We start from the raw sequence: 12,492 nt of genomic DNA on the forward strand, positions 1-12,492 counted from the left end.
CCAGCTGTCATTACTGGTGATTTCAGTGAGACATTCCTAATCAGAATGATTTCTACATTAGACCAGTCTGTTCAGAATGATCCGACTGAAATAAATACCAACATTTCTTATGAGCTACAAAGACAGACAATTAGCATAACAATGTCAGGAACAATAACAATTTCTGTATGGTGAAGCACTGCTGGGATAGCTGGTAGACAAAGGGATCAATGTCATGCTGCAAAAACACTTTTTTTTTGTTTTTTGGGAACATTTCTTATTTAGAGATTTGCAGTGAGAAACATATTTGAATGATAATATAAAGACACAACACACAAACAAACAAACACAGAAACCAAACAAACAACTAACAAATAAAAACTTGGGCAAAACTGTTGTTCTGCCACAGCTCTGGGTGGGCCAAGTCCAGCCGGCTGCTCTTTTTGCACGTCATTCCCTACCCTGCTGTTTCCTGACCTGGGGTCCAAGAGCCCCAAGGGGGAGGGAGGAGGCACCAGAGCACTCAGGGTTGATGAAAGGTTGTCAAAATAAGATATGCACATATTAAGAATAGGGTAGTGTTTCATTCTTAGCCATTCTTGGGGGTTTTAGCTCTGTGTTTTAGGTCATTTTACCATTGGACGACCCATGACCTTTGACTGAAACCAAGCTTTCTGACACTGGGCAGCACTTTTGGCTCAAGAATGCCTTGATAGTCTTGATATTTAATTGTACCTTGCACAGATTCAAAGGACATTGTGCCAGAAGCAGCAAAGCAGCCAGAACATAACCAAACCTCCTCCATGTTTCTTTTCTTTGTATGCTTCATTTTTGTGTCATAGAGCTGATGTGACTTGCCAAAAAGCTCTAGCTTTGTCTCATCTGTCCAAAGGACACTCTCCTAGGAGTTTGTCACTTGTCAATATGCATTTTGACAAATTCCAGTCTGGATTTTTTATGATTTGCTTTCATCAGTAGAGTCTTCCTCTGTCATCTTCCATTAAGTCCACTTTGGCTCAAACAGTGATGGATGGTGCATTCTGACACTGATGTACCTTGACCTTGGAGTTCACCTCTAAACTCTTTGGCAGTTGTTCTGGGCTTTTTGGTTACCATTCATTCTATCCATCTCTTCAATTTGTCATCAATTTTCCTCTTGCAGCCACCTCTGAACTTCTGAATAACATGTGCAAGTCTAGTCACAGTAACACCAAGCTGCTTGGAGATGGTCTTATAGCCTTTACCTTTAAAATGCTTGTCTATAGTTGTTTTTCTAATCTCCTGGGACAACTGTCTCCTTAGCTTTCTGTGCTCCATGTTCAGTGTGGTACACACCATGATACCAAAGTGATACAAGTGACTACTTTTCACCCTTTAAATAATCAGACTGACTGATTGCAAGTTTGAAGACACATGTGGTGCAAACCACAGGACACACCTTAGTTTAACATGTCCCTATGGTCAAATTACTTACATCTTTTCTAGGGGTACCATCAATTTAGTCGAGGCAAGTTTCATTAGTTTGTTTATTATAATGGGTATGTTGAACCACAATTCAAAAGCAATGTCTGATTTTCATTAGTTAATTTTCAGTACATTTTTATTTAGCCATAAATGTGCACAGCTGCTGGGCAGACTCCTCCTCTAAGCAAACCTTGAGTGTACTCTTAATATTATTAATATCATCAAACTTATAGTATGAATGAAAAGCTGGTCCTCCCAGCAAATTTAGCTGAAAAGTGGGAGCAGCTCAGTGGGTGACACAGTGAAAAAAAGAGCACTGACCTCCTGGCTGTGTGTACAAGTGCCCATGGACTGGAGTAGAAATGCAGACACCTCATTCTATCGTCTTCTCCAGTGTATCTACAGACGTTCACAGTGGGATTTTGGTTTAGAATATGAAGGATTTATTCGCTTTTTCATGCAGTTTATATTTGTCCTCCTTGAGGCCTTAAGCATGACAGTCAAAAATAAATCTAAAACGAGAAAAGAAAACAGTGCATGGACAGAGCAAAACCAGCAAATATAATAGGTAATGCTTTGTCCATAGGGGGCACTAAAATCAACACATGTAGAAAAGACTTTATAGTGGCTTTAAGGTGGAAGAGTCTTGCTTATTTGATGAATCGGCCACAATAATTTCCATCTAAGAGTTTATTTATCTTTACAACAGTGCACATATTTCACTTAAGTTTCCACTTTTAGTCTTGTAAAACAGCTGAAAGATAATTTTACTTTTTACCAGGGCTAATGATTAAATTAGTGTCTTCTCCTTCAGCGGCCTACTACCTGCACTGCTCTGAATATGCGTGCAAAGCTTCAGCAGTGTTGATGTGGGGGATATGACGTGTGATGTCATTTGAACAAAGGGATGCAGAGGAAGTCTTATTTAATACCCTGTGGGCTGAAATGACTTTCATAAGAAGGTTCTCACAGCTATAGAAAAAGGCCAGGAGTGTCAGACAATATACTCAGCACCCTCTCCTGCTGCGCTAATAAAAATCTGCTCTCCTCAGAGGTCCCTGTCTGTCTGCTGCCGAGCAGCCGGACAAACACTAGAGGGCTCTGTGCATGGACAGCAGCATGGGCCCCCTCTGCTGCCTGTCACTCACACCTCTGCTGCTCTCACACACAAACATTCAAGCATGCAATGATGAGCATGACCTTTTCACTAACCGTCTTAATAAGACCTGTGTAACACTCTCCCTCTTACTTGTCGGTTTAATAGTCTGAGCAGTGATTTTTTTTTTTTATTCAATGTGTCAAGAATTCAAATAATCTGTCAGCGCGCGATAAAATCCTCCACATGACAGGAATAGTTTTACTGGCTTTTGTACCAACAGGGCCACCATATGCGCGTCCATCTGATCATTGTTTAACCCTATCGGATGTCAGTGTAAATGAGCAGCCTCGGTTTGGTTTCACTCATCACCTGGCTGGCGTCGTTTACAAACAAGCGCGAGACGCTTGGGCCAACTCGTGCGTCGTAACCTCAACAGAAAGGAGGAGTGAGAATAGAGAGAAAATGAAGTAATGGGAGACTTTTACCTGCGCACACCTATCTGCAGCTATACTTTGTAATCTGAGACGCTAACCTTTGCGCGCTCGTGTCTGGGAAGAGCGGCACGCATTCATTTGTGCGCCTGTTGACCCGGCTCCTCATCAGCCCAATGAGCGCCGCGGAGGGGAGGCTCTCTCCGCCAGCGTGCCTCTCTCCTCCATCTCCTCCTCACTTTTCCAGTCGGCCAGCAAGCCTGTCGGAGCTCTTAACTACACAGCACTAACCCACTGTCTGTCACTCCGCCGAGACAAACTGCAGGAAGGATTTCTAGCCTTTCGCCGCTCCGTGTTTCAGCTCATATTTTCCCCAGCGCCTCGAATGAAACGCAGTGGACTTCTTTTTGTGTATTTTTGAACCAGAAGGAAAAAAAAAAGGAGGAAAATGATGCAGCAGCGGAGCAGGATTCAAGTGTCACTAGTAAGTAGAGCCCGTCAACGTGCCATACAACCTAACAGGTATTTCTCATGTGCAGTGCTGTTAAGCGGAGGGGTTTCACAGGACTTCTCATAGGCTCTCTTCCATTGCGGGGATACGGTGCATTTTTTACGGCACATTTTCAAGCGCGAGACGGAGTGACAGAGCAAGTCTGCAGAAAGGTCTGCAACTTAGACTTCTGTCTTTATTCTCTGTTTCACCTCCTTTATGAGAAAATCTGCCGCGGACTTAGTCACAAATACAGCGCCTGTTTGCCTTTAAATGTCTCTATATTGGACTGCTTGTGCGCACTGGTGTCACATTTATGCACCGAGAAGAACCGGCTGGACATGGTGTCTGCTGTGAGGAAAAAACTTCAGAGAGAGGGGATTTGGTTGTTTTTATTTGTGCAGTAGGCTACCGCAGAAAAAATGCGCAAAAAAAAAAAAAAAATCCACATGAACTTTATGTTTTAAGGCTAGTGATTAGAAATGGATAAAAAGGCACAGCTCCAGTGGAAGGACTACCTTGGACAGCTCCTCCACTGCAAACCGGCGCTCGCTTTTTGGCTGAGCTGTCTGGACCGGCTGCTTTTCTAGCGGGGAGCTGTCCTCCCCCCGTGGTGCTGAAACCGCCGGCTTAGTCACGCTCCACCGTGAGTTGAAATGCGCTTAAAAGAGGGAAAGTAGATTTTTATGACAGGTATTTAGGTTGAAATTCCAATTTGAATTAAAATTTGATTAAATTTCGTTGATTTTTCTCTCTAGAGCTGGACCTGCATGGTTCAGTTCTCGGGTTAGGAGAGTATTTCATCAACTCTACTCACTCCACACTTAATAATTTTGCAGGTGCCTTCAGGTGTAACACGTTACAGCCTATTGTCCTTGAAATCGCATCGCTGGAAGCAAACAGCATATGAGCACAGTGGCATAAAGTGTGTAAAAGTTCCCAGAACTAACACGGACCAGCCAGTCCTTGTCGTGATAGCAGGTCCACCTGCATCTCAAACTCACAGCCAGCCCTTTGTGTCTGTGATTTTCTCTTATTTTGCATTCTGGTGCACTGTGCACTTCAGCATGTTGTGCACAGACACGACTGAGTGAGTTCAGTTGATATTAAAGCTAAAGCTGTTTTTGATTAAAGGGCAAAATTTACATTTGGCAGCATCCATCCCATCTAATTTTACACTGATGCCACTTTTGTGTATTTAAAGGGGTAGTTTGATTATGCCTTTTCTTTTCGAAAAGATAAAATTAACATTTTTGTTATCGCAGAACAGCGGTACTGATGTAATTATAATAGCTTTTAATAATACAGAACACGTATCTGAATGCCTTCACAATGATCTAATCTGGATTACTGTGATATCGGAGAGCTGCAGCGCTGTTGACATTGTAGAGCTCACCTGCAGCCTCTCTATCTACCTAAAGCCCACACTGTCTGCAAGGCAAGCACATTACAAATTTCATGACTCTGATCTTAGTGTATAACCTTTCACCAAAAATGTTTTATCAAAGTAATAATCATAAGAAACATGTAATTGCTGGAAATCTTTCTGGGATAATCCCCAGAGCGACAGATTAAAGCAAGGCAATCTGATGTTGTGGGCTGAATAGCCTCAGAGAACAGACAACCCGTTTGTTGTTCAATTGGTGCAGGAGAATGTGAAAACAAGATAGGATAAAGGGTCATGGCTGCAACATAAAGATCATTGCCAAAGATGAAGGGACATTTGGACTTTTTTTGTTAAAATAAGATTGACTTTTTTTGTTTTAATTACATTCCTTGAAAAAGTATGCTTTCGTTCTGGTTGTCTCGTCTGATTTGCTGAAATGTGGCTCTGATTTCTCTCTCCCGCCTCCCTCTTTATTCCCTACCTCCTGACAACTCCTTGCAACACTAAAAGATAACTAACAAGCTGCAATTGCTCCCTTGTAGGTCTCCCCCTCGGAATAACGCCAAATGGATGCTGTGCAGAGCGCCTCACCCCCTCACCAACTGCTATGGAGGCATGCCAAGCCATGCAAGTGACCTTTATCACACCATGAACGCGAGCTGCAGCGCTCAAAGAGGACACAAGTAACCTTTTCTTGTTATCTAAGAAGGAGCTGTTGATCTGAAGCGAGGAGTTGGAAACGAGAGACCGAAACAAGAGAAGTAAAAACAAACAAACAAACAAACCAACCAAACACAAAACGACAGGATGCCAAAGCGGTCCGAGGAGATGTTCATGGATCTGTGGATGTCCTTGCTGCTGCTGTGGATTACTTGTGTTCCCTGCGTGTCTATGACTCCTATCACAGGCCAGTCCAAAAGTACACAAACTGGTGGGTCTGCGGTGGTGGCGAGCGGTCTTGGCGAAGGACAAAGATTACTGAGCCGCGCCAAGAGAGGATGGGTTTGGAATCAAATGTTTGTGCTGGAGGAATTTTCTGGACCCGATCCAATTCTAGTTGGCAGGGTGAGTGCTGTGATTGTCAGCATTATATTAAGCTCGCTTATCGTGTGGAAACATTAATTCGGCCATTTGAATGCTCCCTCCATTTTTTTCTCTTCCCATGGGCAGTGGGAGGGTTTTGGTTGTCAAGGGGGAGCAGAGATACAGGGACAAGAGAGAGAGAGTGAGAGAGAGAGAGAGGAGGGGGGGCTGGAAATGCTTTTGGAAATAATTAAACTCAAATGAAATGATGGCTGCAACATTTTTTTGCTCTGTTGGATGTCCTTGAAGGCGAGGATACTGTATTGCAGTCACATAGATGGCTATGTTATCCTTAAAAAGCAGAAGCATGAGGAAGAACCTCTAATTTGATTCTTCTCTTTTTCTTCTTTTAATCTCTTCCTTTAGTCATTGTGCACGGCATGGATAGGAAGTACTATGTGAGTTTTTGGTTGTTATCTTCCGGCCCTGTAACAAACAGAACTGCGGGCTAATCCTGCGGCTAAGGGCCACCTGCTCCCTGGCCTGCGTGAAAGTGTCAGGCAGGTTTCAGGGGAGACGGAGGCTGCCGGCCAGCCCGGCCAAAGCAGCTTGTTCACAGCTCATTGCTGGGATTCACCTGGGGAGAGTCAGCCTGGCAGCGCCGCTCGCTTCCCTCCCCTAGAATTTTACCCAGCCGCTCTGGCATGGCCACGAACGCAGGCCATCAAGCACAATATTTGATCGTTGTCAGTAATAGCTTTTGCAAACAGTGTTTCATGCCTAATATTTGATAATTGGTGGGTATGCCTTTCATGTCTCTGACATATTGTCACTGTTGTGCATTGACTTATTTTTTCCAAGCTTTCAGAAGTGGCACCTGGCAGAAACTAAAGGACAAAACAAAAATCATTTCCTTTTTTTTGATGCAGATAGAAAGTGAGCGTGAAGTGATTACTTTTAATTTCACTTCCTTGTGTTTTTCTTGCTCCTCTGTCTGGTGCATTGTCATATGGCAGCATCAATTAAATATCTGCCACCAAGCGGGATTTGCACCTGTGTTTTCTAAATACCATACGAACACAAAAATGCTGTTAAGTGATGCATTAATTTTTCAAGCGAGTCAATTAGGCAGCCTCTGCTGGATTCAACAATGGCTGCTCATCAGAATGTTGAAACAAACAAACACTCACCGGGGCCTCTGTGTCCACACGGTAGCTCTGAATTTAAAGATCTGATCTCTACTGTGAGATGTAGCGCATTAAAGATTAAATGTAAAGCCAGGAAAGCTCATGCATTTATGGGTCATTTATCTGAAAGAAGGCAGCCTACTCTTAAATTGAAGCTCTTAGACATATTTTTGCATTAAGTACTCTGCCATGTCTAGAAGGTGGAGTGCTCTTTGGATTGTCAACACAGACTTGGTGACACAAAATCAAGTTGTGCTCCGGCTCATGAAAGATGCTTCCTCTTAGGGCCTTGGTTAATGCTTTGCGAAGTTGACTCTTGGACAGGTCACTCATAGAAATGAGCATTTTGAAGGACAAGCAAGGATTGAGCGCTGGGTAGGGGGGCAGATCCGGGTGAAGAAGAGCACAGCTTTGCTTTTTGTGAGGCGCTGATGATGGGTTGCGTTCACTGCAAGGTTAAGTGCTCATGAGTATGCCTGGCAGAGCTAAGATAAGTCCTATGTTACACGAAGATGGCACTGTATTATGTTAAAGATGATAAATCTCCCTCCCTCTTGGTCCCTGTGTCTCTTTTCTTCTCCTTTTCTCCTGCTTAATTAAAAAATGAATCAAACGGGTGGGAGGTGTGATTCAAATGGGTGGCACAGCTCTCTGTTTTTTGCACGGATTCCTTTGCTGTGTGAGGTCGAATGTGTTCATGATTGTGGGCCTATTAGATTGGGCTTGAATAGGTCTGTATTGTTGGAGCACTCTGAGGTTTAATTATATGTGATTCCCCCAATCTTTGTGCATGCCGGGTTCCCCACAACTGCACCAAGAACAGAGTGAGATATAATGTTTGTGAGAGGGATGGAGAGAGATTGTGCCATCGATTTTTAGTGGTGTGTCATTCTCAGTGTTCTCTCTCGGCAGAGACGATTAGCATAAACGCAGGAAAGCAAGGGGGGGAGGTTGAGGGAGGCAAAGGAGCGGAAGAGCGAGAAGGACGGCCACAAGGCGTGACAACACCCTTCCCTTTTGCTGTTCTTCTCCAGCGCGTCGTTTCTTGACATTGTGATTCACTGAGCACCGCGTTCGTCAGCCCCCGTCAGTCCCGTTGGCGTCGGGGAGGCAGGCGTGCAGTACCTGTTAAAGTGAAGCACAGGAGACAGCTGTGAAAGCTTGTTGCTCGGCTGTAGCTTAAAAGGAACACGGTGTTGGAAGGGATTTTAAGGATTACTCATCATGAGCCAGGGAGCGTTCAGAAATAACCCATCATTAAGAATAGAAACAGGCAAACAGTGTGAAGGTAGATATGGCTCTAAGTTTTGGACACAGCTTGGTTACTCAGTGATGACATGTTGGACTTACCTTCTCAGAGACTGTAGACTCTAGTGGACCACTGGAAGGCAAGAAGAAGGAGCTCCAGATTTAATCACATCAGAAAATGATGGCCTGTTTTATCAGTGCAAGGTTTTGATTATTTCATCAGTGAATCCAGTCATTTTTTTTTTATCTTTATAGTATCAGAGGAACACGGCAACAGTGGCAGGAAAAACATCCTCATCACAAGCAAAACTTGGCATGTCAGAAAACAGCAGGGAAGTAGCTGGTTATGTTGCAAGATTACTGCCATTATAAAGTGCCTATTTATATGACTGCATTTCATACAAGTAACACAGTACTTTTGTTACCAAGAAATAAAACCCTTTTGTGACTTATAACACACCGGCCTATACTTAATGGCTAGCCTTGAATGTGAGGCTATTGTCTTTTCATGGCCTAGTTTATAGCCTATAATCTGCTACTCCACTGTCTAATAACAAGAATAAGAGACATGATACAACCATAACAACTCTTTATTAATCAAGCAATCCAACACCTGAGAAGAGGCATATAGATAAAGTATAGTTAGTATGAAAGGATATGCCCAGAGAGTGTCATCAGAATTGGAGTTTAAAGCCGGCACATTTGCAGCACTACAGGTACCGGAATGGATTCTCTAACACCACAGAATGCATCGCCCCCAACTTTGATGTAAAGCTCAACTTTTTCAATAGTATCAGGCATGGCCGTTTTACTTAAATCAGTACAGTGCAAGTATTTGCATTGTTGATGTTGTTCATGTCCATTTCATTAAAAAATGACATATTGGGGATATGTCAACAAAGTACTGCCAACTGTTCTGATATTTCTCCAGTTGAATTAGCTATCTTAGCATGGCAAAGCTATAGGTTTAACAGGCAGGGATGCAGAACGGGCAAAAAAAATAAAAAATAAAAATAAAAACACACAGGAAAAGACACTCTTGAATGCTTTTAAAGTTTTCGTTCTTGTGGCAACGAAACATGTCAATCCTTTACAGCAGATCAACCTGAACGGGAATGCTCATCGGGGCATCTTCAAGATATGGTACAAGGCATAGACTCCCGATGTAAGACTTACAGTATCACTGTATCAACATAACATCTCATCCTGTGGTACAAGCCACAGAATCAGAGGTAATGCAACATCATGGACAAAAATTTGTTAATTTTCGGGATGGAAAAAAAGAAGTTTGATATGACTCGGCATAAGAATTTTAAGTCCCCAAAGAACTTTCCTGTGGTAGTACAAAGAAATCATGCAGTAATATTGAAGTGAATAGCACATCAGCTTGGGAAATTTGTTCTTTACATTTTACCCCCATGTTGGACTCGGTTTGCGTGATCCAGCAAATCCCATGTAAGCTCTTAGTTCTCCTTTGATCTTGTGATCTCTAGGCTCCAGCTGCATTATCACATTGCACTGCATTGCATTGCATCACATTGCAACTCATCGCATCACTTTGCAATCATTGCATTGCATCACATCACTTTGCTTTACATTGCATTGCATTGCTCCACAGATATGGGATGGGTGAGGGCACATGCTGTCAATCAGACAAAACTACAGTGCACACACAAAGCTACAAACAGAGTATGTGACATTTACAAATAAGCTGACATGTTACTGCTAATGGTGTCTGTAAAGGTTAAATAATTGAATGTACGATAGATGTTTGGTATATTGATGAAGGACTGACACTAAACTGCTAATCTTGCTTCTGAGAAGGTTAAATTACAGAAGTTATTACAGAAATATGCTGAATATATAGTGGTAATGTCTTACAGCACTCACAGCAAGAAATGAAGTAATTGAGTACTTGAAGTGCAGAACTAATAAGTCACATTACCTGTTACAATTGCGTACTGGTTTTACGCAGGCGGCCCGGGGTTCGACTCTGGCCTGTGGCACCATTTCCCCACATGTCCCTCTCCCACTCTCTCATCTCTATTTCTGATTCTATCCACTGTCTTCCTCAATCCATAAAAAGCATAAAAAGACCCAAAAATATGTCTTTAAAAAAATAAAGTAATCTGAGTACTGTAACAGATGACATGTTACCTCCAACACCTGTTAGCATCATTCTGCTTTGACTTAATGAACTTGTATCTCCAAAATGCTTAGCTCCCTCCATGGCCCACACAGAAAAAAATGATTCAGGGCTGTCAAAAATTAACACAAATTTAATTGTATTCATTAGAGCCTGAATGAGAGGTGTAGCTGACTAAGCAGCCTGATATTTCTGAGAGAGTAAAATGTGTTTTTTACACTGTTTTATTTACAGACCTTTGAAGAAACTTCCCAGTAAGAGTGTTTCCATGATTTTAGTCATTATGTGCAAATCTAATTTTGACAACCTCAAGACAGACACAGCCTGGGCCCCCTTTGAGAGCTTTGCTGCCTTCCCTAGAGGCCCCATGTAGGAAACCAATGGGTTAGAGGTTGAGACAGAAGAGAGAGATGGGTAGATGCAGACAAACAGTGATGGAAACAACAGTAGATCTATGCTTTTACAATAAAAATAAAATGGTTTCCAAATATTTGCACTTAAATTATAAGAGTTAATCATGACTAATAAGAAAATGCAGTTGTTGTCAAATGGGCCCACATATTGGATATTGTCGTCTCAATGAGTATGTCATTTCCTTTTTACCATGAGGCCTATCCAAAAACGTCTTTGTCATCAGCCATGTTCTCCCACCATGCTGCCTCTTCAATCACAGCTATTTCAATTATTCAGGCTCACAAAGACTCACACGCTCATTTACATCAGGCCATTAAAGGCAAAACATCGCCTTAGAACAAAAGACAAACTGTGGACAAATTGCCGCTTTTGCACCAAAGAGAAATCAGAATGTGTTTTCTTTGTAGCGTGAGGCAGATTGATGGCGGTTAGCACATGAATATCTCAGCGCTCACAACTAACTTTTCCAGACTCCTTTACTTCCCAGCGATCATTTAGCATATGGTGTGTGAGGATTGATAATGAAGGGTTCCAGTCTGCTGAATTGTGCTGCAGATGTGGTAAATTGACTGATGCCTCATCCCATTGTCCAACACTTTTATCCGCCACAGTATTGTATGTGTTTTTGCTCAAAGGGAATTGATAATCAACCATTAATATTCATCAATTCAGACTGAACTGCCGGATTGCAAGGACTGACAGCGATACAGAGAGAAAAAAAAAAGGCTTTGATTATTGATTCAGCAAAGAAATGGATATGTCCGGGAGAAAAGGGAAGGAAAAAAAAAAAGATTCCTTTGTCTCTGTGTGTATGTGCTGGATAAAAGAGAGAAAGAGATGCTTCAGTCCTGGGAACAAGCTGTTTGACAGGATTCCCAACAAGAAGGGCCACAGTGGTATCAGATTGGCGATGTGATGTAATTCTGCACGGTGTTTTGCTGGGAGCAGAGGTGATATTTTCTTGTACAAGTGATGTTTGCTGCAAAATTGACTAGCCTTTTCTCATCCTGACATGTCTAAAATGGCTCGATTCTTCTTTCTTTATACCCCCTTTAGAGGTGCGTTCAGGTGAAACTGATAAAAATCACAACTTAGATTCACTGTCTCTATGCGTTTCATGGAAAAAAAGCCCCCAGTGCTTGTTTACTTATTTACTGAATAGTGTAGCAGGTAAAGAGAAATTTTTATGTCTCACAATCACAGGCTGGAGCTGCTTTACTTTTTTTTTTCTTTTGGTCTTTTTACAACCTCGATCTGGATCGGAGTAAACCATCTCTATGCTGGCTATTTTTCTTCCTGAATTCAATCCAGACCTCTTTGTTGCTTTTGTTGCTTTCTGCACTTTGGACTGCTGGTACAAGATGTGGGACATCAGTCTATAAATACGAATGCGAGCTACTTCTGCTCGGTTGGATTGCCTCTCGTCTGTCCCCAACCTCCACCTCCACATCCCTCTTTCCCTCTCTCCCTCTGTCTGTCCGTCTTTGACGGGTGATTATGGAGAGAGTGACTCTTGAGCCTGAGTAAGCTCGCCTCCAGGCCTGATAGGATGTGGTACAACGACATTGTTAAATTTCCTGAGAGTGTTTGGTGTGGCATTGCTTGGCAGTAAGGCCAGATTGAG

The 12,492-nt window shown here is 42.5% G+C and overlaps 1 protein-coding gene across 2 annotated transcripts in view; it reads left to right on the plus strand.

Annotated features, from left to right (window-relative positions):
* The first annotated feature begins 3,260 nt into the window (after positions 1-3,260).
* cdh8 (cadherin 8) overlaps positions 3,261-12,492 on the plus strand; it is a 173,778-nt gene continuing 164,546 nt past the window's right edge. For both annotated transcript variants that reach the window (XM_041787257.1, XM_041787264.1), the window contains exons 1-2: positions 3,261-3,457; positions 5,393-5,915. In XM_041787257.1, coding sequence (XP_041643191.1) covers positions 5,658-5,915 — 258 coding nt within the window. In that variant the 5' untranslated portion in view covers positions 3,261-3,457; positions 5,393-5,657. The remainder of the gene's footprint in view (positions 3,458-5,392; positions 5,916-12,492) is intronic.

The sequence above is a fragment of the Cheilinus undulatus genome, linkage group 1, assembly GCF_018320785.1.
Source record: "Cheilinus undulatus linkage group 1, ASM1832078v1, whole genome shotgun sequence".
Lineage (NCBI taxonomy): Eukaryota > Metazoa > Chordata > Actinopteri > Labriformes > Labridae > Cheilinus > Cheilinus undulatus.